General features: G+C 43.8%; 1 protein-coding gene across 4 annotated transcripts in view; it reads left to right on the top strand.

The window, feature by feature from the left end:
• CD58 (CD58 molecule) overlaps window positions 1-25,053 on the top strand; it is a 97,015-nt gene that overhangs the window by 5,970 nt on the left and 65,992 nt on the right. For all 4 annotated transcript variants that reach the window (XR_011599914.1, XR_011599913.1, XM_070935300.1 and 1 more), the window contains exons 2-4: window positions 10,500-10,787; window positions 12,320-12,565; window positions 21,330-21,416. Coding sequence is in view for 2 of the 4 variants with exons in the window: in XM_070935300.1 (XP_070791401.1) it covers window positions 10,500-10,787; window positions 12,320-12,565; window positions 21,330-21,416 (621 nt within the window). In the remaining 2 variants the exon portion in view is untranslated. The remainder of the gene's footprint in view (window positions 1-10,499; window positions 10,788-12,319; window positions 12,566-21,329; window positions 21,417-25,053) is intronic.

Here is a 25,053-nt window from a genome sequence, read left to right as displayed (position 1 = left end):
GAGAAGGCAGTCCATGCAACAACTCAAGTAGTCATCTACAAAAATTACTTGATTGTCATGGTGCACCAAGAGCCTTTTAGAAACCAATGGACAAAATTATTTTAGGCAGAATTGCAGCAATGTGCAGCAGCAGTCAAAAAAGCCAATGCAATTCTAGGTTGCATTAACAAAGGGACAGAATCAAGATCACATGTAGTATTAGTACCACTTTACAAATTTTTAGTAAGACCACACTTGGAATACTGGATCTGGTTTTGGTCACCACATTATAAAAAAGTGTTGAAGCAGTGGAAAGAGTGCAGAAAAGAACAGTAAAGATGATTAGGGGGCTGAAGGCTAAAACATATGAAGAACGGTTGAGGAATTGGATATGTCTAGTCTAGTGAAAAGAAGGACTAGGGCAGTGGTGAAATCTAAAAATTTTCCCTACTGGTTCTGTGGGCATGGCTTGGTGGGGGTGTGTCCTGTGACTGGGTGGGTATGGTCAACTCAACATCACTCACAGCCATGCCCACTCAGTCACATGACCCCACCACCACCAAGCCATACCCACAGAATTTGGTAGAAAAAAAAATAATTTCTATTCTGCCTTTTCTCTTTTCACGAGATGCCTGCAGCCATAGCCACTTTTTTTTGGTGCACCTGGAGGTGCTTCCTGCGCCAAAAAATGCAGCGGCTGCAGGTATCTTGAAAGCAAAAGTTATCGGAGCTGCTCCCCTCCTTGAACGTGGCCTTGCCCCAGAGCTACCACCTGCTCGCTGCCCACTCTCCATGCGTCTTGTTTTCAGCCTCTGCAGACTCCATTTTAGATCCGTTCTAGGCTGCAGAGGTCACCACAGCGCATTGCCCCCAATCGCCGCCTTTACGCGTCAGGTTTTCGGCCTCTGCACATTGCATTTTTGGCCTCCACATGCCTTGGTTTTGGCCTCCATGTATCGCGGGTTTGGCCGGTTCCAGGCAGCAGGGATCCCCGCCGCTGCTGCCAATTTCCCACCACCTGGAACCAGCCAATCAACTGCTCATGCTGAATCAAGCTGTGATAACGTGCTGAAGCTGACCAGGTTGATTGCTGTTTGCTGCAAGGACGCTAGCCAGATGAATACCGATGGATAGGATAGGATAGGATAGGATAGGATAGGATAGGCTAGGATAGGATAGAATAGAATAGAATAGAATAGAATAGAATAGAATAGAATAGAATAGAATAGAATAGAATAGAATAGAATAGAATAATTTTATTTCTATACCGCCCTTCTCCCGAAGGACTCAGGCGGGGTACAGCCTATTAAAAGCACAAGACAAACATCAATTAAAATAATTTAAAATTATTAAATAATTCGGCTCAATTTAAAACCCCAGAAATTTAAAACACCCAATTTAAAATTATTATGTTGATAGCCCGGCCTGGTGGAACAACAGGGTCTTGAGTGCACAGCGAAATACCCGGAGGTCGGAGATCTTACGCACTTCCGGGGGCAGTTCATTCCACAGGGCTGGGGTCCCACAGAGAAGGCCCTTCCCCTGGGTGTCGCCAGCCGACATAACTTGGCCGATGGCACCCTGAGGAGACCCTCTCTGTGAGAGCGAACTGGCTGGTGGGAGGCTATTGGTGGCAGAAGTTGGTCTTGAAGGTACCCGGGTCCTATGCCATGGAGCGCTTTAAAGGTGGTGCCCAACACCTTGAATCACACCCGGAAGACCACTGGGAGCCAGTGCAGCTCGCGCAGGAGGGGTGTTACGTGGGCACAACGAGTTGCGCCCATAACCATTCGCGCGGCCGCATTCTGGACCAGTTGGAGCCTCCGAGTGCTCTTCAAGGGGAGCCCCATGTAGAAAGCATTACAATAGTCCAGCCGGGAGGTGACAAGGGCATGAGTGACCGTGCGCAAGGCGTCCCAGTCCAGAAAGGGCTGCAACTGGCGAATCAGGCGAACCTGATAAAAGGCCCCCCTGGCCACGGCCGTCATATGCTCTTCAAAAGACAGCCGTGCGTCCAGGAAGACACCCAGATTGCGAGCCCTCTCTGTGGGGGGCAAAGATTCACCCCCAATAGTCAGCGATGGCACTTGCTGACTATATCGGGACGCCGGAAGCCACAGCCACTCGGTCTTGGAAGGGTTGAGTCTGAGCCTGTTCCTCCCCATCCAGACCCGCACGGCCTCCAGGCAGCGAGACATCACATCAAGGGCATCGTTGGGGTGGTCTGGGGTGGAGATGTACAGCTGAGTATCGTCAGCGTACAGATGACACTCCACCCCAAAACCACAGATGATCTCACCCAGCGGCTTCACATAAATGTTGAACAGAAGGGGTGAGAGGACCGACCCTTACGGCACTCCCCATGTGAGGCACCTCGAGGTCGAACTCTGCCCCCCTGCCAACACAAACTGCGAGCGGTCAGAGAGGAAGGAGGAGAACCACCGCAGAACGGTGCCTCCTATTCCTAACCCCCTCAACCGCTGCAGCATGATACCATGGTCGATGGTATCAGAAGCCATTGAGAGATCTAATAGGACCAGGACAGAGGAGCAACCCCTGTCCCGAGCCCTCCAGAGATCATCCACCCACGCAACCAATGCCGTTTCTGTGCTGTACCCCTGCCTGAAGCCCGACTGGTACGGGTCCAGATAGATAGCTTCATCCAGGTGCCGGGGAAGCTGTCGTGCCACCATGCTCTCAACAACCTTCGCCACAAAACGAAGGTTGGAGACCGGACGGTAGTTGGCTAATTCAGGCGGGTCCTGAAGGTCCTCAAGGTGGCAGGAAAGGCACCCTCACTCAGAGATGCACTTATAATTCCCTGGAGCCAGCCTCGTGTAACCTCCCGGGAGGCCAGTACCAACCAGGAGGGACACGGGTCCAATAAACATGTGGCGGCACTAATCTTACCCAGTACCCTGTCCACATCCTCGGGAGCCACAGGATCAAACTCCTCCCAGATAACATTCTCAAGACCTACCCTCGTCTCCTCCCCTGGACTCGTCTCCTCCCCTCCCAATCGGAGTCCAAGCCATCCCGAATCCGAGCGACTTTATCATGCAGGAATTGCACAAAATCCTCAGCACAACCCTGCAAGGGATCTTCCCGTACTCCCCCCCAAAGAAGGGAGTGGGTCACCCTGAACAGGGCAGCTGGACGGTTCTCTGCAGATGCGATAAGAGCGGAAAAATGGTTAGATTTTGCCGCTTTTATCACCACTAGGTAGGTCTTGATATAAGACCTCACCTGTGTCCGGTCAGAATCAGATTGACTAGCCCTCCAAATGCTCTCTAGGCGTCTTTTCCGATGCTTCATCCCTCTCAGCTCCTCAGAGAACCAAGGAGCCAATTGAGATTGGCATCGGGTCAGAGGCCGCAACGGCACGACGCGGTGCAAAGCTCTGGCGGCCGCACTCTCCCAGGCGGCCACCAGCTCTTCAGTCGAGTCGTGTGCCAGAGTCTCAGGAAACGGCCCAAGCTCCATCAGGAACCTTTTGGGGTCCATCAGGCGCCTGGGATGGAACCATCTGATCGGTTCCGTCTCCCTGCGGCAGGGGAAAGTGGTAGGAAAGTCCAGACAATAAGTCTGGGGGTATCAACTGCCACCCTGGCAATGACGTCGAGTAGCTCAAGCAGGGTCGCTGCCACGTGGCAGGGAGCCAGGTACGTAGTCAGCAAACCCATCTGCACCTCACGGCCCCACTACACAAAAAGGGACTCGCATCTGGCTATCTGAGGAACAGTGGTCTCCCTCGGACAAAGACTTTCCCTAATAATCACCGCCACTCCTCTACCCCTCCCCTGGGCCCTTGGCTGATGAAATGCACAGAAACCTGGTGGGCACATTTCAACGAGGGGGACCCCCCCTCTTGGCCCAACCAGGTCTCCATAATACCTGCCAGGTCCACACCCCCTCCAAAATAAGATCACAAATGAGGGGGGCTTTATTAACAACCGACCTGGCATTACACAACATCAGCCACGGACCCTGGGCCTGAGACTCTGCGCAACCCAGGACACGAGTCGTGCATTGGGGGCCGGAGTGCGTAATTGCTCGTAAACAGTGTGTGCGCACCCGACACATGATATGGCCCCCTGCACCCGTCATACCTGCCCCTCCCACTCATTATTTCAATTGCACTGCCCTTCCTGTCACCCCCCTGCTCCCTGGTTAAATAAGATACTGGTAGGCAGAGGCAGAAATTTTTTTTCTTGTTTTCCTCCCCAAAAAGTAATGTGCATCTTATACTCCGGACCATCTTATACTCTGAAAACATACGGTAAATAATGTCATCTCATGTCCAGACTCAAAGAAGCTGACTTTACTATCAGTTCAGCCAAACGTGATCTATATTATTCTGAACTGCAGTATTTCGGCTATGTAATTGGTCAACAAGTAATTTAACTAGAAGAGAAAAGGGTGCAAACTAATCAATAGATTCAACTCTAATGACTAAGAAAGATGTAAAATTATTCTTAGATTATTGTGGATAGTATATATCTAATTTTTCCAGTAAAGAAAAAGTTTTCAAATTCTTAATTAAGAAGAGTAAGCTCTGAAGCTTCATTGGATTCCTGAATGCCAAAAAGCCTTCTAAGAGTTTAAAAATTGTTTTGTGTAGTCAGTTAAGAGCTCCAGACTTTAATATTTGATTTCTTTTTTATGTATCTGATTTGGAACTGGGATAAAACTAGTTGCCACACTTTGAAATGACAAGTATTCCATTTTGTATTATTATTATTTTTTAAAAAGCTCTTACTTAAATAAAAAAAAGTATTCAGAAAAGAAGGCCTATGCCTTCCTATGGAGCAGGAAGTGGAAAGTTTTAAAGTGAATTTTGATTCATGTGTATCTATTAAAAAACTGATGGAATTGTAAATTACTATAGTCGTAGAATACCAACTACCGTACTTTTAGGAGTTTAAGACTGACTTTTTCCCCTCTAAAAGAGGGTGGAAATGTTGGTGCATCTTATTTTTGGCCTCCTGAAGCCCCGCCCCGTGCGTCCCGTTTTTGCGAAAACCAGGCCTGTTTTTCAGAAAAACAGAGCATGCAGAGGCTTTGGGAGGCCTGCAGAGTGCTCCTGTGGGCTGGGAAAGGCAAAAATGACCCTGTTTTTGTGAAAAACAGGCTCGTTTTTTGCAAAAATGGGGCGCACAGACGGTTTGGGAGGCCTGCAGAGTCCTCCTCGGGGCTGGAGAGGGCAAAAACTTTTTTTCTTGCTTACCTCTTCGAAATCTTGGTGCGTCTTATACACCGGTGTGTCTTATAGTAAAAAAAATACGGTATTACTTTAGATTGAAAAAATTAAAGACACTAATTGAAGACTTACTAGCTGATATCTCACACTCTAGCCATACAGGTTTGTAATCCAAATCAGTCAGGGGATAACAACAATTGATGGTTATCTATTTAGGTATGAAACTGATTCAGAAAATGCTATCTGCAAAACAATGAATCAATGAATTTAGTGGCTTGGGAAGCAAACCCCACCCTTCCTAAAAGAAGAGTTATCTGAGAAAATGGAAAACTAATACCTGCTATCCTGTTATGTAACCACCAATACTTACAAACTGTATTTTCTTGCTGATAATTTGAGTTTGAGAAATAGCTGACAGAGTTTTACAAACAGAGAACCTCTCATATGAAGAGAGAAGTTACAAAATGTATTTTGAAATGGGCGAGGGGCTAGACTAGAGAGAAGAAAAACAGCTATCCAAATGAGACTAAATTAAGCAGTCTTGGGCTGCTGAAGCGATGATGATTCACACTCAAATGTAGAGGAGTTCACATAGTAACTGGTACACAAAGAGAAGAATTATTTATTTTATTTTATTTTATTTTATTTTATTTTATTTTATTTTATTTTATTTTATTTTATTTTATTTTATTTTATTTTATTTTATTATTTTATTTTTATACCACCCTTCTCCAATAGGACTCAGGGCGGTGAACAGCCGAGATAAAACATAACATATAAAATTTAAAAAACAGTTTAAAAGACATTAAATAATTTCGGCCCTCAATTTAAAACAACCCAGTTAAAACCAAATTCAAATTAAAACCGAAAGGATGGGATCAAGCCAGCCCGGCCAGATGCAATAGATGTGTTTTCAGGGCCCGACGGAAAATCCGGAGGTCTGGTATCGTGCGTATCTCTGGGGGTAGGTCGTTCCAGAGGGCAGGTGCTGCCACAGAGAAGGCTTTCCCCCTGGGGGTCACCAGCCGACATTGTCTGGATGACGGCACCCTGAGGAGGCCCTCTCTGTGCGAGCAAACTGGCCGGTGGGAGGCTATTGGCAACAGAAGGCGGTCTCATAGATACCCCAGCCCTAAACCATGGAGCGCTTTAAAGGTGGTTACCAACACCTTGAAGCGCACCCGGAAGACCACTGGAAGCCAGTGCAGCTCGCGCAGGAGAGGTGTCACATGGGAGCGCCCCGTCACTCCCATAATCCCCCGTGCGGCCGCATTCTGGACCAACTGGAGCCTCCGGGTGCACCCCAAGGGGAGCCCCATGTAGAGAATGATATGGCCTGCAATTTGTTTCCCATGCAGAGAGAAGGAGAGGTAGGGAGATCATCTAAAGACATCAGAAAGAAGATTAAAATTGTGCTAGCTGGTAGAGGTTGTCAGCTAAGTCTTATCTGAAGGCCTTGATTTGGAGAATTTAGCAACAGTTAATGCAAGGGCTCTTTTGAGAAATGGAAAATTGGGACCACCAGCAAAGAGATTATTGTCATCTTCCCTGTGTTTCTTAGAGAGGTTTTTTTTTATTATAACAAACTTCCTAATATCTACATTTAAACTGCTTTAAACTATTTTTTTTATTTTTTTTTATTTTTATTAAATTTGTATACCGCCCTTCTCCTGCTGGACTCAGGGCGGTGCACAGCCAAAATAAAAACATCCCAATACAAAATTTAAAATTTTTAAAAGAATTACACAACTTTGGCCCAAAATTTAAAACATCACAACTAAAACCCATAGACAATTAAACATCTAACATCTCAAAAGGGGGGGGGGTGTTACGACAGTCCTGCTTGGTGGAAAAGAAAAGTTTTTAGGGCACGGCAAAAAGCCCGGAGATCTGGTATCATGCGTATCTCCAGGGGCAAATCGTTCCAGAGGGCAGGTGCTGCCACAGAGAAGGCCCTCCCCCTGGGGGTTGCCAGCCGACACTGCCTGGCTGACGGCACCCTGAGGAGTCCCTCTCTGTGGGAGCATACTGGCCGGTCGGAGGCTATTGGCGGCAGAAGGCGGTCCCGCAAATACCCAGGCCCTATGCCATGGAGCGCTTTAAAGGTGGTAACCAACACCTTGAAGCGCACCCGGAAGACCACCAGAAGCCAATGCAACTCACGCAGGAGAGGCGTCACATGGGAGCGCCCCCTCGCTCCCATAATCCCCCGTGCAGCCGCATTCTGCACCAATTGGAGCCTCCGGGTGCTCCTCAAGGGGAGCCCCATGTAGAGAGCATTGCAGTAGTCCAGGCGGGAAGTGACGAGTGCCTGAGTGACTGTGCGTAAGGAGTCCCGATCTAGAAAGGGGGCCGGGACATTACTTCAAGGGCATCGTTGGGATGGCCTGGGGTGGAGATGTACAGCTGAGTATCGTCAGTGTACTGATGGAACTCCACCCCAAAGCCATGGATGATCTCGCCCTGCGTCTTCACATAAATGTTGAACAGAAGGGGCGAGAGGACCGACCCCTGCGGCACCCCACAAACAAGGCACCTCGGGGTTGACCTCTGCCCTCCTGCCAACACCGACTGCGTCCGGTCGGAGAGATAGGAGGAGAACCACCACAGAACGGTGCCCCCCACTCCCAACCCCTCCAACCGGCGCAGCATGATACCATGGTTGATGGTATCAAAAGCCGCTGAGAAATCTAACAGGACCAGGATAGAGGAACAACCCCTATCCCGAGCCCTCCAGAGATCATCCACCAACGCGACCAATGCCATTTCCGTGCTGTGCCCAGGCCTGAAGCTGGACTGGAGCAGATCCAGATAGACAAGCTTCATCCAGGTACCCAGGAAGCTGTCGTGCCACAACACTCTCAACAACCTTTGCCACGAAGGGAAGGTTGGAGACCAGACGGTAGTTAGCCAAAACAGCCGGATCCAGAGCGGGCTTCTTGAGGAGGGGCCTCACCACTGCCTCTTTCAAGGCGGGTGGCAAGACACCCTCACTCAAGGAAGCGTTGATAATTCCCTGGAGCCAGCCTCGCGTAACCTCTCGGGAGGCCAGCACCAACCAGGAGGGACACGGGTCCAATAAACATGTGGTCGCGTTCAGCCGCCCCAGTATCCTATCCACGTCCTTGGGAGCAACAGGGTCGAACTCCTCCCAAATGACATTCTCAATACCGGCCTCCGTCATCCCGTCTGTACCTACCCAGTCAGAGACCAAGCCTTCTCGAATCTGATTTTATTGTGCAGATACTGAACAAAATCTTCGGTGCGACCCTGCAAGGGATCCTCCTGCACTCCCAGATGGAGGAGGGAGTGGGCCACCCTAAACAGGGTGGCCGGGCGGTTATCTGCCGATGCAATAAGAGCGGAAAAATAGTTAGATTTTGCCACTTTTATCACCACAAGGTAGGTCTTAATATGAGACCTCACCCGTGTTCGGTTGGATTCGGAGCAACTAGACCTCCAACTGCTCTCTAGGCGTCTTTCCGGTGCTTCATCTCCCTCAGCTCCTCGGAGAACCAAGGAGCCAGGTAAACTCGGCGACGGGTCAGAGGCCACAAAGGCACGACTCGGTCCAAAGCGTCAGCGGCCGCTCTATCCTTTGAATGCTGATAATAGAATTGGGGTAGCTGAAGCTCTGTTTGTAATCATTAGTTGATCATAGTTCGCATTATTATCTACCTAAAAGAATCAAATTTATAGACAAATATTTTTCTACACAAAGAATAAAGAAATCAAGTAGATCCAATTCACAAGAAGGACTTTCGGTGCTGTGTTTTACTTGAGTTCTGAGAACTCAGGACACCTGTCAGCCTCCGCTTTGCCTGCTTCAGCTGCCATAAGAAACGGGAGGGGAGGGACCAGTTAAGGGACCTTTGGATTGGATGATGATCAATGGACATGGGGGGGGGAGAAGCTTACTAGATGCTATTTTGTGCGTTTTGCTCACTTCCAGCTTTACCTGGGTTGAGATCATTTCATATTCAGTAAAAGTACTAATCTCTTTAAAATATGGAGTTTGGGTCATTCTTTCCTGGATATTGAAGGAAGCATACCTGACAACACCGCAGTTGTCTGTTCCCACAGTTAAAGTTCTGTTTCCCTTCTATAAGGGAACCTATGCAAAACAGGATTTACGAAGTTCTGCCTTCTCATCCTCACAGCTTCCTGACATCCCCCCTATGTGGCCCTTTCTTCCTATTGAGCTCACACAACACTTTTTTTGCACCCTGAATACTGTCTTTCTATAGTATACTGGTCAATATAAAGATTAACAGAGTTGAAAGGGACTTGTAGGTCATCTAGTCCAACCCTCCACCCAAGCAGACCCTACACCATTTTTGACAGATGGCAGTCCAGTCTCTTCTTGAAAGCTTCCAGTGACGAAGCTCCCACAACTTCTGAAAGCAAGCTGTTCAATTGGTTGCTTGCTCTCACTATCAGAAAATTTCTCCTTATTTCCAGGTTGAATAATTCCTTGTTCAGTTTCCATCCATTATTCCTTGTCTGATCTTCAGGTGCTTTGGAAAATAGCTTGCCACCATTCTCTCTGTCTATCAACACTGCTATCATGTCTCCCCCTGGTCCTTCTCTTCACTAGACTAGCCATGCCCAGTTCCTACAATCATTCATCATATGTTTTAGCCTCCAGACCCTACTCATCTTGGTTGCTCTTCTCTGAACTCTTTCTAGAGTCTCAACATCTTTTTTATAGTGTGGTAGCCAAAACTGGATGCAGTATTCTAGGTGTGGTCTTACTAAGGCTTTACAGAGTGGTATTAGTACCTCCCTTGATCTTGATTGTATCCCTCTGTTAATGCAATTTAGGATTGCATTGGCTTTTTTGGCTGCTGCTGCACACTGTTGGCTCATATTTAATTGGTAAGAGACTATGTACTCCTTCTCCTATTTCTTATTTTTGGTCCTTTTTATGTTCAGTGTTTCAGAGTTCTCTGTGTATCCATGATGGCCTTTGTATATTCCTCCCATTTTTACCTCTTGTCAAAATTAAGCAGCTATTGTCTTTTGGGTACCTTCCCATCTTCAGGATTTAAAGCCATTGGAACTGACCTACCCTGCTCTTCTGAAGTTCTGTATGCAGACCTGACTCTTCTTAGTACCTCATCTGCTACATATTACAATTTCTGGACTGCTGGTCTCTTATATATAGGCGCATAGACTCACACATGTCAATGCACAACATCTTACTCCCTTTCTGTATTTTTTCAATATGTTTAACCTAAAAGCATAAAATGTGATGGATATGATAAAGCTGATTATCACAGGCAGCTTATTTTCTATTTTTCTATTTCTTTGATTGTAGATTGCAGTAATCATATAGTTGGTGTTGAAGGAGAAGATATTGTTTTGTCACCATCAGTTGCAGGCAGTGGCAACCTAACAAGAATTTATTGGAAGAAAGGAGAAAATATAGTGGCTAACTCCTGGTTCAGTTTTCCTCCTGGAAAGAAAAAACAAAGACTGAGTCTTGATTCTTCCTCTGGCAAGTTGATTCTCAAAAACCTTTCAAAAGAGGATACTGGAAATTACACAGCAGAAGTTTTCATTAATGAGAAAATCGAAGAAACGTGTTTTGATCTGAAAATACTAGGTAAGCAGCAGTATGCTAGATCATTTACTAAAGAGGCATAAAAGTTCTATTTTCATTTTAAATTAACATTACATGAATGCTTACATTATCACATTGTAAAGTAACATGCCATATTCTGTATTGGTGTAATATAAAGGTATTAATAGACTTTATAACTATAGAAATGTATATTTGACATAATTGTAAAACCCAAAATAATTAAAATAGAAATTATTCACTTTGGTCAAGTCTTTTTATACTACCCATTCACATGACGGTGGTTTAGTGGTTTTATTCCCCAGCAATTCCCTTCACCGAAAACCCAGAACTGTCCAGCCAAAAGCAAACCAACGGTAGTCTACAGAGCAATGGTCAATAGGTCCACAAGGCTCATTGTTCCCAAAGTTCCCAAAGAAGATAAGTACACCAGGCAAATTAAACCTGCAATAGGATTCAGGAGGTAAGAAGATTCCAGAGTCCATAAGGCACAATCCAAAGCAAGGCAGGAATCGCAACGACCAGGAAACATGCTGCTAGGAAATGAACATGTTGTTCCCAGCATTGCTTCCATCTGTCTGCTGTGCTAAACAGCCAGGTTCTAGTGCATCCCATCAAGAGCAACAAGACAGAAAACCACTGCAGAAAAAACTGTTCTCATCTCCATTCCTAACTTATTCATTAGGTCTGAAATCAATGATTGGCTGGCAGTTTCATGTCATTTTTATGGGTTTGGATTGCAACAGAAGCACCCTTGTACAGAACATATCCAAAGTTGTGTATTTATCAGATTTAGACACTGCCCATCTCACTATCCAAATGACTCAGGGCAGTACAGATAAAACCATAAAACCATATAAAAGAGGCATAATTAAAAACAGAATTAAAATGAAATGCATTTTGCCTTTGAAATACCAGTTTCTACCAGGTATTGGCCTTACCTGGTTTTTGAAATACGCATTTCAAGGTAATTACACTATGGTCTGATAAATAGCAAACATCAATATTACATTCTGTAATTTGATGCTATAAAATTAATGTTATTAAAAAATAAGTCTTAAAAAATTATGATGCATACTTGAATAAATGTATTTTCTTTTGGTATTACATCACATGCCAGGAGTCTATTGAATACATTTTTTACATATAAGTCTTAATTGTTTCCTTCACTAATGATTGTTTTTTTAATGCCCGGCAGATAGTCGTGCAGCTAAATTAAGCTACTTGTGAACATTTAGGTCTTAGTGCTATCCCAATAGTTCATTAAAAAACAAAATCATACGCAATGAACAGTTTTATTTACCTGATGATCAAAGTCTTTGTCCACACAATCCGACAATTTAGAGTTTGAAAACACTTTGATGAGGAGAGAGGCAAAAGACATATTTTTATTTTGAGTAGAAAAATGAGTACCTATTCCAAGAAGTGCACGTGTGTGTGTGTGTGTGTGTGTGTGTGTGTGCTTGGCTATAAACTAATTTAAACAAAGCCATAGAAATACATGTAACTCAAACGTCTATTTTATTTATCACTTTGTTTTTCTCTTGCATCTTTAGTATGGCCTGATATAAACTGCACTATTAACAATGGTACCATTCAATTAAGCTGTACATCACCAAGTCAGGACCTACCTCTGACATACTCTTGGGAGAACATCAGAAATGAAGAAATCTCTGAGAAGGGTTCAGTTGTTCTGCTTCAGAGGAACCCAAGCCATTTTCAGAAAATTACATGTTATGTTATAGCTTTCGGTTCAAATGCCAGCACTTCCATCAATCTGAGTGACTGTATACCAGTAGAAGGTAGGCTTTGGGATTATTTATGGATAGTCTTTGCTTTAAAACTGTAATAAATACTGGAAAATTCATTGTTGAACAGTATGGTCATTAAGTCATGTGACTGTACCCAATTTTATGACCTTTTTTGCTGCAGTCATTAAGCAAATCACCACAGTTGTTAAACAACACATCATGTGACCATGATTTGTGACTTTCTCTGTTAGCTTCCCCCATTGCCTTTCCTTGTTGGAAGCTAGCACAGTCACAAATGACTGTGTGATGCTGAAACTGTTGTAAATGTGTGATGATTGCCACAGACCCAAATCACAATAGCATTACTGCAGAGATGCTATGACAGTTGTATGTGCGAGAACCAGTCATAAGTCATTGTTTTCAGCACTGTTGTAATGGTCAGGTTAGGTAGTCCTCAACTTATGACCACAATTGGGGTCAGAATTTCCATTGTTAAACATGACAGTTTAACAGTTGTTAAGCAAGCCACTGCGGTTGTTCAGTTAATCACAAGGTTGTTATGTGAATCTGGCTTTTCCCATTGACATTGCTCGTTGGAAGCTGGCAGGGAAGGTCACAAATGGTGATTACATGACCCTGGGACATTGCAATCAGCATAAATATATGCTGGTTGCTAAGCACCCAAATTTTCAGCATATGACCAAGAAATATTGTAATGGATTTAAGTGTGAGGACTGGTCTTGAGTCACTTTTTTCAGTGCTGTTGTAACTGAATGTCATTGAATGTTGTTTGTTGTAAACAAATGGTCGTAAGCCAAGGACTATCTGTTGTCTATGGTTTTTTTTCAGATTTATGAAATGACTGACATTGTGGAAATGTTCAGTCACTAAATATTCATTTCCCACAATAGAAAGACAAGCTGCTATTTAGGCTAAAAGAAAATAAATAAATGAAGAATGTAAGAATCTAAAGTGAAAGGGCACATTAAAAGGAGAGGGGCTTCATCAAATAATTGAAGCTGCCATCTTGACCTGTTTGCCTCCCCCTTTCACATGGATGCTGTAGAATTGAAGATCTAAGATTCAATAGAAAAAAAATATTTCTTCAACCTGTGATTTTCTTTTCCAGTCATATTTTAAAGTATAAAAATTAATAAAGTTGAAAAAGACAAATTAGCAATGAAATCAACAGAATATTTTCAGAGCTAACAAATAAAAAGCTGCTTTCACAGAAAGGGAACTGATGATATTCTGAATATCATTACCTGAGTAGGTAATACTCAGAATATACACATCAACATTGTTATGTGCAGACACATGATAAAACATACAAATATCCTTGAAAACATACATATTCGGAACATGCAAAATATTTCTCTAAGTCCCTATCTTCATGTAAAAGTTATGTTACTTTTTTCTTTTTTCCGGAGCAAATTTTCAACTAAAACTCTGGGCTATACTAATATCCATTTACAAAAGATCCTTTTTTACAACCATTATCCCTTAATTTGGGGTAGAGTTGGGTGACTGGATGGAGTATTATGCAACTACTACATTTTTAAAAGGTTGTCAGGTGTGCTTCCTTCAAAATCCAGGAAAGAATGAGCCAAACTCCATTATTTATAGAGTAATGTACTTTTACTGGAAAATGAAATGAACGCTACCAAAGAAAAACTGAAACTAAAGCAATAGGCGTGAAAGTTGCATATAGAAAGCATCCCCTCCCACTGTCCATCATCAATCACCCAATCCAAAGGTCTCCCAGAGGTCAGGTGGAAGCACGTCTGGCATCGTCATCAATCAGGAACGCAATGACGGTTCACCCGATAGCCACTTCTGGGATTGAGTTTCCTTTCTTCAAAAATCCTCCAGCACGCTTCCCCCCCCCCACGCAGTCTATTCTCTCCCACCCATTTCTTATGGCAGCCAAAGCAGTAAGTCAGAGGCTGACATTCGGCCCCTCTGGAAAAAGACGTTAGTCCTAAACAGGGAAAGAAAAGGAAGAAAAGAAAAATTGCAATACAGGCATTAAGGTTTATCAGGATATTTGGTATGAAACAACTGTACTTTCTTTGGTGCTCGGACATCACATTTGTTCACCCACTCAGCTTGAGACAGAGGAAAATGTTTCCAGGCCACCAGATATTGCACCTTACCGTGGTGCTTCCTAGAGTCTAAAATTTCTTTGACTTCAAAATGTTGTTCCCCTTCTATCAGTATGGGGACCGGAGGGGAATCTTGGTCCGGTCGTAAAGGGGACGAGTGTTCTGGTTTCAACAAGCTAACATGAAACACAGGGTGGATTCGTCTCAAAGTTTTTGGCAAATCCAATTCAACTGTTAGTGGATTAATAAGTCTAGTGACCAGGAAAGGACCCACATACTTGGGTCCAAGCTTTTTTGATTTCTGTGAAGTCTGTAAGTATTTGGTGGAAAGATAAACCCTGTCACCCACTTTATACACATGTGCCGGGGACCGCTTTTTATCTGCTTGGGTCTTATGCGCTCGGTGTCATCATCCAGGGCTTTTCGAGTTACAGCCCAAGTGCGCCGTAATTGTTCGATCCACTCAATCAAAGATGGGTTTTGTGGGGTGTCTTGTGGTAGCTCGGGGATTGGCACAAATTCCTGACCAGATGCTACCTTAAACGGAGTGAATCCGGTGCTGCTATGGATAGAGTTGTTATATGCCACCTCCGCAAATGGCAATAGGTCCACCCAGTTGTCTTGCTGGTAATTTACATAACATCTCAGGTACTGTTCTAACACAGCATTGGTTCTCTCACAAGCCCCATTAGTCTGGGGGTGGTGGGTGGAGCTTAGCCCTTGGGCGGAGCCTATTAATCTTAAAAACTCCTTCCAAAAGTTGGAAGTAAATTGTACACCCCTGTCCAAAATTATACATTTTGGAGCTCCATGTAATCTGTAAATATGACGAATAAACAGTTTTGCAAGAGTTTTAGCTGAAGGGATTTTAGAGCAGGGGATGAAATGCACTTGTTTGGAAAACAAATCCGTTACTGCCCAAATGACTGTGCACCCTTCACTTTCTGGTAAGTCAACAATAAAATCCATGGATATTTCCTTCCAAGGGGCATCCAGCCTTGCCACACTCTGCAGCAAACTGGGTGGCTTCACTGGAGGGCTTTTAGCTGAGGCACACACCGGACAGCTAGCCACATATGCCTCTATGTCCTTTTTGAGGCCAGGCCACCAAAATTGTCTTTTAACAAAATGTAGAGTTTTAACAAACCCAAAGTGTCCCGCTGCCTTGGCATCATGAGCGTACTGTAATACTGTTAGTCTTAAACTATCTGGGACATACAATTTAGCCCCTATCCAAGCTAGACCATCACGGAGTGTACATTCATTTGAATGGGTTTTAAACCATTCGTCAGTTTTTAGGGCTTCTTGCAGTTTCTGGAGTAGGTCGCCCGAAAGGGCTGGATCGGCCCTCACCTGCGCTCTGGTAGTCATTGGCGCTGCCAGTTGTGTCGAAGGGATGATGGGTTGAACTACTTCTTTCTTGGTACTGTTGTATTGAGGCAATCTGGAGAGTGCATCCGCCATGAAATTCTTTCCACCAGGAATGTAGCATAGAGTGAAATTAAAGCGGTTGAAATGCTGGGCCCAATGAGCTTGCTTTGGTGACAGTTTACGTGGTGTTTTCAGTGCCTCCAGATTTTTGTGATCAGTCCAAACTTCAAAAGGGTGCTTTGCTCCTTCCAGAAATTGTCTCCACATTAACAATGCCCATCACACCGCAAAAGCCTCTTTTTCCCATATGGCCCATCTCCTCTCGGTTTCTGATAATTTATGAGACGTGTAAGCACAGGGTTGTAATTCCCCTTCTGCGTTCTTTTGCAGAAGTACTGCTCCCACAGCCACGTCGCTCGTGTCAGCCTGTACTACAAAAGGCTCTTCCATGTCTGGATGTTTGAGGACTGGTTCAGCAGCAAACAGTCGTTTCAACTTTTCGAAAGCTGCTTGACAGTCCATAGTCCATTCAAGAGGTCGTGAGGGTCTTGGTTTTGCCTCACCTTTAGTTTTTAGAAGATTTGTTATAGGCAAAGCAATTTTTGCAAATGAGGGGATAAACTGTCTATAGAAATTTGCAAATCCCAGGAAACTCTGTAGTTGTTTGCGGGTGCGTGGGGCGGCCCATTCCAATATGGCCTGAACCTTTCCAGGGTCCATCTCAATCCCCTCATGCAATATGCGATATCCAAGATAGTCAATTTTGCTTTGATGGAACTCGCATTTAGAAAGTTTGGCATATAGTTCAGCAGCCCTGAGTTTTTTCAGGACCGTTCGCACCAACTTCACATGGTCGTCCATGTTCTCTGAGTAGATAAGAATGTCGTCCAAGTAGACCAGGACCCCCTTAAACAGGTGCTCATGCAGTACTTCGTTAATCAATTGCATGAACACAGCAGGGGCTCCCTGTAGTCCAAATGGGAGCATTCTAAACTGGAAACATCCAAGTGGGCAACTAAATGCTGTCTTCCATTCATCCCCCCTTTTAATTCTCACTCAGTAGTAAGCCTCCCGTAAGTCAAGTTTGGTGAAAATTTTCCCCTTCCCTAGGTGAGATAGCATGTCCTTCATAAGTGGTAGGGGGTAAATGTTTTCCATGCAAATCGCATTCAGATTTCTATAATCAACTACCAAGTGAAAGGAGCCATCCTTCTTTTCTCGGAAAAATACCGGTGCCGCCACCTTTGGTTTGGCAGGTCGGATAAACCCCCGTTCTAGATTTTTATCAATAAAGTTTCACAATTCCCCTAATTTTTGAGGGGTCATGGGGTAAATTTTCGGCTTAGGGAGCTTCACACCTGGGAATATTTCAATGGTACAGTCTGTAGTTCTGTGGGGAGGCAGTACATCCGAGGCCTTTTCACTAAAAACTTCATAGAGATCCCAATACTCTTTTGGAATCTTCTCCTCCCCTTCAATGTGGCCTACTGCCACTTCCGCTGTTTCAGGTCCTGTCCTGTCCTCTGGGGGGGGGGTTCCCTCTCTAGTCTCGGTTTTCCGATGCGAATATGCAAGACCCCCGTTTTCCAATTAACCTGTGGGTTCCATCTACGGAGCCAAGGCAGCCCAAGTATGAGGGGTCGTTCCATGCCAGGGGCCACAATAAATCTGAGACTCTCTACGTGATCCCCCAATTGCATTTCAATGAGTTCGGTCACAAAACTGGCTGGGCCCCCTCCTGCAATCGATCCATCCAACTGACAGAACGCAATGGGCCTTTTTAATGTTTTTAGTCTCAGGCCCATCTTTTCCACCACTTTCGGGCTGATTATGCACCTGGTGCACCCAGAGTCTAGTAGAGCTAACATCTGTGCTTGTGTCCCTGTGGATGGCACCCTTATTTCTACAGGGATGAGCATGGGGTCCTCTGTGTGACTCACCAGATCATCGGAGTCGGAGTCGGAGTCTGTCCCGCTGTTGTCGGCGGTGGTCGGAGTTCTCAGCTCACCCTTGTTTCGGGGAGCGAACTCAACGACTTCTCCTTTCAGGGCGGTGCCACGGGTTTTTGCGGGTGGTTTGTCGGCCTTCTTTGGTCCCAAGGCGGTGGTCTTTGATACTGGTTTGGAGAAACATTCGGCAGCCCGATGTCCTTCCTTCCCACATTTGAAACAGGTGAAAGGCTTCGACCTCGGTCTGAATTCTGCCTTCCCCTCTTAGGTGCTCCTTTATGGTGAAAGGAGGATGACGGGTCTCCAGCACGCCCCCCTCGGAGTCGGCTTCAGGCCAGCTCGATCTCCACATCCTCAGCTGCTATATACCAACTCTGCAAGTCTTCGGGGACCCCCCGGCCTCTACAGTCCTTGTATATCTCTTCATTCAGCCCATCTTTGAAACTCTCCAGTAGAGCCGCTTCTGACCACCCTGTCATGTAGGGTGCCAGCTCACGGAATTCTTGGGTATATTCTGCCACTGATCTCCGGCCTTGCTGGATGCCTTTCATTCTAAGTCTCGCCTTCCGTTCAGCTAGGTGGTCTTCAAACCGTCTCCTAAGAGCCCCCATGAACTGGTTGTAGTTTCTCAGCAAGGGGGAGTTATTATTGTGGAGGACCACCATCCAGTCAGCTGCTGCTCCCTCTAATACGTTCGTGACGCATCTCACTTGAGCGGCATCTGATAAGTAGTCCTCCCCCCAGTCCTGCATGTGGTTCCACACTTGAGTCAAAAAAACCCCTAAGGTCTTTGGATTCCCATCATATTTCCCGGTTGGGGGGGGATCTTTGGCTTTTTACGTCTGGGGGGGGGCTGCAAGGCTGGGGGTCCCTGACCTGCTGCATCCCTCACTTGAGCTCCAGAAGCCTGAGATGTTCTTTCCTCAGCTTCCTCATTCTCTCCCCCACAGGCTGTTTCTTCCGGCTCCCCCCTGGGGCCTTCTCCTCCCTTCTCCACAGGGAACCCATAAGACTCACGGCTTTTCCGGCTGTCTTCAACATCACGGAGGAGTTGCAATGCCTGTGCCAACATGAGGCTTTCCTTTTGCTCTTGCAGCCACACCGCCTCTCTCTTATGGGGTCTGGAGCTGGTTACTCCCTGGGGGGTTCTCCCCCCAGTCCGGCAGCCTTCCTACTCCTTTCGACCATCTGGCTTCCTCAGACTCCTCTCTCAGCTGGAGTTTTTCCAACCATTCAGCAGCTTCTTTCTCTGCTTGAAGTGAAGGTATCGTAGAACCCGATGCTCCCATCTTTCCTTCTTCAGTTTCCTGGTCCGACATGATCTGGATCTCAGTCCCCTCGGTGGTTATCCGGGATGACTGGAGTGAGTTTCAGTTTAATGTCAGGTGTGCTTCCTTCAAAATCCAGGAAAGAATGAGCCAAACTCCATTATTTATAGAGTAATGTACTTTTACTGGAAAATGAAATGAACACTACCAAAGAAAAGCTGAAACTAAAGCAATAGGCGCGAAAGTTGCATATAGAAAGCATCCCCTCCCACTGTTCATCATCAATCACCCAATCCAAAGGTCTCCCAGAGGTCAGGTGGAAGCACGTCTGGCATCGTCATCAATCAGGAACGCGATGACGGTTCACCCGATAGCCACTTCTGGGATTGAGTTTCGTTTCTTCAAAAATCCTCCAGCACGCTTCCCCCCCCCCACGCAGTCTATTCTCTCCCACCCATTTCTTATGGCAGCCAAAGCAGTAAGTCAGAGGCTGACAAAGGTAAAAATTAAATATGAGCAATACTTGAAATTTATATTCCTGCACAAAGAAATCAACAGAAATATGACCAATTTTGTTTTATTCTTCTATTGAGGTATTAGTTCTGTAATATTGAAAATGATATACATTGACAGTCTTTTGCAGCAGGTGTTATATAGCTCTATCCTTCCATGGCTGTTTGGTTGTTCTTTCAGACACTCTTCACATTCATAACTCTTGATTTGTCAGTAAATTAAAATAGTCTTAATGCACAGCCAAGAAGCAGTGGCATCCATGGGAAAAGCCAAAACAAACATGACAAGAGATGTAGCATCACAAGACAAACCTAGCTCCTTCCTTAAGTGCATCAGAGTTATTATATAAAAGATGCTGAGTTTGAATTGTGACACCATAGATTTATCTTATCACCTTTTAACATTTACACAAAATGTCATGCAGAACATTAGGCATTACTACACAAATCACTGAAATGATATCATTTGTATTAAAGTCGAAGTTAAACTTTATATGAGTCACTCATTCAGATTCATTGAAAGAAAGGATAGAATACACACAACAGTGATACAAAGTCCTGTAGATGTGCATAGTTAACTTTGCTATCAACAATGCATGAATTCTACACACTATTAATGTAAATTTTACAACAGAAAAAGCTGTCTTATGATGTTTGCCATCCAAAAGAAGCTGTGTATAGAATTTTTCTGTCCAATAAAAGAATAACAGAAATAGGCTCAGAAGTGGGGTTAGTAACTCATTACAGATGTCTTAATAAAACTGCAGCACAGGAAGTCCTCAAATTACAATAGTTCGTTTAGTAACTGTTCGAAGTTACAAGGATACTGAAAAGAGTAACTTATGACTGTTTTTCACACTTACAACCATTTCAGCATCCCCGTGGTCACTGTATCAAAATTTGGCCACTTGGCAACTGGCATGTATTTGTCCCAGAATCATATGCAGTGTCCCAGAATCATATGATCTTTTTGTGAATTTTTGACAAGCAAATTCAATGTGGAAGCCAGATTCACTCAACAACTATGTTACTAACTTAGCAACTACAGTGATTCACTTCACAACTGTGGCAAGGAAGATCATAAAATGGAGCAAAATTCACTTAACAACAATTCTCGCTTAACAACAGAAATGTTTACAATTCAATTCTGACCGTAAGTCGAGGACTACAAGACAACAATTTAGATTCCCAGGAAGACAGAAGGAGGGCTCAGAACCTAATTAGCCCCTTCTAATTCTATGATTGTAGGAGACAGATTCCTTATCTTTGTTTGAATTATCTCATTTCAATTGTTATGTCTGTTTCTTCTATTATTATATAATCTCAATATATTTCCCTCCTTTTATATATGTATATGTTTTATATATTTATATTACATATATATTTATATATGTATACATTATTGTGTTCATACCTAAATAATTGTTAATTTAATTTTTTAGTACAAGTTGTATTTTGTTGCAATATAATTAATACTTATGTATGTTGTCTGGAAAACTTGAAAGAATCAGCAAAAAAAGCTAAATTTAACATTTTGGGCACATGCACATAAGGATGTTTTCTGATTTCAGATGACTTTCAACATAATATTTTCAATTTTGTTTTTTAAGAACCTGATCATCAATCAAGAAGTAGAATACATTTAATCGCAATACCAATAATTCTAGTTCTAATACTGGTACTTTTCTTCTGCATAAGTAAGTGAAATTTTTGCAGTTAATTTTTCTTTTACTACTCTTTTTCTGGAAATAAACATGGAATTCTGAATTTTATTCTGAGTTCACAGACCCAGGCACACACAGACAGCTAACAAGCAGAGAAAAGCTGCTTAATACTGTGTAAACATAGGACAAAATACTATACTTACAAGACTATCTCTATACATTTTGTAAACATATTTATATAGAGTAACCAAATGTAAATTATGTAAAGTATGCCTTAATTCTTAAAACTTAACTAAATGATTTAAATTTCTGCTACTTTGCTTATACTACAAAAATCTTTCACTGTTTCACTTCCTTCCCCACTTAGCTCTGCCACTACCTAGAGTTCAGAACTGCATTTTCTCTCTGCTGGATCTTTTCTGCAGATTCTTCTTTGGCTTCAGCTGCCTCAGGCTCCCTCCTGGTTCTTCTCTTTGACTATGGTGTGTCTGGTTCCTGCTTCCTTTGCTACATGTCCCATACGATCAGCTCTCCTCACAGCAACATCTTCTGTCAAGCTTAAAAGAAATCACCCTTCCTTCTGTCTACCTGCTGTAATTGTTGCTTTTAGTTCTTTCTTTGGAAACCTACTGTATGAACAGCTTGAAAGTAATTCTATGACGTTTAAATTCGCCCTCCCCTTCTCGGCAAGTACCCACGAGTTTAAACTGGGCAGGTGACAGACAACTGCAGAGAAAAAATCTTGACAGTCTCACATAGCATTTTTTCTGATTCAAGGCAGTTCATCTTTCCATGTACATCATGCTCCAATGAAAAAGAACCTGAAATGTTTAAGAATGGTATACTAACCATAAGAATTGGAAACAAGCTTCTGAGTTCCCATATTTTTTGGAAATATTTCTATTTAATTATTTTTTTAATTTTGTTGAGTACATATTAGATAATATATATAAGTATAAGCATGAATTGAATATATAAAATGAATACAATTAAAGGGAACATTAGGACAGGCTGGTGCCCCTTACAGACCTCTTAGGAATGGGGTGAGGTCAACAGTAGACAGTTTTAGGTTAACGTTTTGGGGGTTTTGGGATAAGACCACAGAGTCTGGTAGTGCATTCCAGGCATTAACTAACTAACTAATTAATTATTAATTAATTAATTAAGGGTTAATTAAGTAACCCTTCCAATGTTTACAATAAGAATTTTACCTCCATATATTTCTAAATTGGGGAAACATTCTGTGGTTCCCCTGTTGTGGTCAGACCACTCCTTGGTAACCATGAGTTTTTCTGGTGGAATCCTCCACCACAGAGGGGAGTTAATGTCCTATTCTGTTGCTGGAGGCTTGTGGGGTTTTGGATGGGGAACAACAGACAACCTTGGCAAGACCAAGTGCTTCAATGGTGGGTTGCCCCCGGTTCGCACTGGTTCTATAAAACCGGTAGTAAAACGAGCGAGGCTCCACCCACTGACCCCAATGTCATCAAAATGTTCCCGCGTATGCGCAGAAGAGCACACGTGTGGCCCCATTGCAAACCGGTAGTAAAGGTAAGTAGAATCCACCCCTGGAGTGCTTGTGTTTGGGGGTTATCAGGTTCCGAGAACTTGCCTTCTTTGATACGGTCTGCTGCAAACAGACCCAGTACACAACTGGGGAGATCCTTCTGTTCGATGAGCAGGTGGTAGTTGTAGCTAAGAGGCAGGGGTGGGTTCTATTTACCTCCACTACCGGTTCGCAATGGAAGCGCGTGCACGCATGCGCAGATCATTCACGATGACATCTGGGCATGTGGGCGGAGCCTCCCGCAGCTATTACTACAGTTTGCAAGAACCGGACCAAACCAGGAGCAACCCACCATTACTAAGAGGCCTTTTACACAACTTCAGATTGTGTGTCGGAATAACAGAGTTGGAAGGGACCTTGTAGGTCTTTTAATCCAACCGCCTGCACAAGTAATAGACACTATACCATTTCAGACAAATGTCTGTCCAGTCTCTTCTTAAAAACCTCCAGTGATGGAGCATCTTCTGGAAGCAAGCCATTCCACTATTTGATTGTTCTCACCATCAGGAAATCTCTCCTTGGTTCTAGGTTGCGTCTCTCCTTTATTAGTTCCAACCATTGCTTCTTGTCTTGTCTTCTAATGCTTTGGTTGACCCGCTCTTCTCTGTGGCAGCCCCTCAAATATCAGAACATTGCTATCATGTCACCCTGGTCCTTCTTTTCACTAGATTAGACAAACCCAATTCCTGCAACCGTTCTTCATATGTTTTAGCCTCTGGCCCTCTAAACATCTTTATTGTTCTTCTCTGCACTCTTTCCAGGCTTTCAACATCTTTTTCATTTTGTGGGGACCAAAACTGGATGCAGTATTCTAAGTATGGTCTTAACAAGGCATTATAAACTGGTATTATTATTTCACATGATCTTGATTCTACCCATCTGTTAATGCAGTTTAGGATTGCATTGGCTTTTTTGGTGGCTGCAGCACACTGCTGGCTCAGTGATTGTCTATGGCTCAGTGGTTAATGACACTGAGCTTATCAGTTGCTAAGCTGATAGCCTGGGTTCAAGCCCCAAGCACCATGCAAGGAGTTCCCATTCCTGCTCCAGTTCCTGCCCACCTAGCAGTTAAAAAGCATTCAAATGCAAGTAGATTAATAGGTACCAGTTCAGCAGGAAGATTCCATGTTCCTTTGGTGTATAGCCATGCTGGACACATGAGCATAGAAATATCTTTGGACAATTCTGGTTCTCTCTGCCAAGAAATGGAGATGAGCACTATGCCCTAGAGTTGGACATGACTTTTATCACTAGGACTCCAAGATCTCTCTCACAGTTGCCAGGTTCCACCAATTCTATACCTGTACATTTGATTTTTCTTGCCTAAGTGTAAAACCTTACTTTTCTCTCCATTGAATTTCATTTTATTAGATAGGGCTCAGTGTTCAAGTCTATTGAGATCCTTATGGATCTTGAGCCTATTTTCTGGGGTATTGGCTATTCCTTCTAGCTTGGTGTCATCTGCAAATTTGATGAGTTCCCCTTCTGTTCCCTCTAAATTATGAAGATATTGAAGAGTACTGGGCCTAAAGTAGCAGGTACTCCACTGCTTACTTCCCTCCATGTAAATGTATTTCCCTTAACGACTACATGTTGAGTGTGGTTTGTCAGCCAGTTACAAATCCATAAGATGGTGATGCTGTCTATTCCACATTTTTCTAGTTTACCAAGAAGTAGGTTGTGGTCTACTTTGCCAGATGCCTTACTTAAATCTAAGTATACTATGTCCACAGTATTTTGCTGGTCCACTTATTTAGTTACAGTATTTAGTCAAAGAATGAAATAAGATTTGTTTGACATAATCTCTTAGCTTCTAGTTGTAGTTTATAACTTTACTTTCCTCTAGGTGTTTACAGATCTGTTGCTTGATTATTTTTTCCAGTGTCTTCCCAGGTATTGATGTCAGGCTGATTGGTTTGTAGTTTCCTGGATCCATTTTTTCAATTTTTTGAAGATGGGAACTACATCAGCTCTTTTCCAGTCCTCTAGTGCTTTATCTTTGAAAGATATGGTTTAATGGTTCCAAGATAATGTCTGCCAGCTCCTTCAGAACTTTGGGATATAATATAACCCATCAGGTCCTGATGCTTTGAACTCATCTAG

This window comes from Pituophis catenifer, unplaced genomic scaffold, assembly GCF_029215685.1.
Source record: "Pituophis catenifer annectens isolate HBS135680 unplaced genomic scaffold, rPitCat1.0.hap2 SCAF_2, whole genome shotgun sequence".
Taxonomy (NCBI): domain Eukaryota; kingdom Metazoa; phylum Chordata; class Lepidosauria; order Squamata; family Colubridae; genus Pituophis; species Pituophis catenifer.
This window is presented reverse-complemented; position numbering and strand designations above follow the sequence as displayed.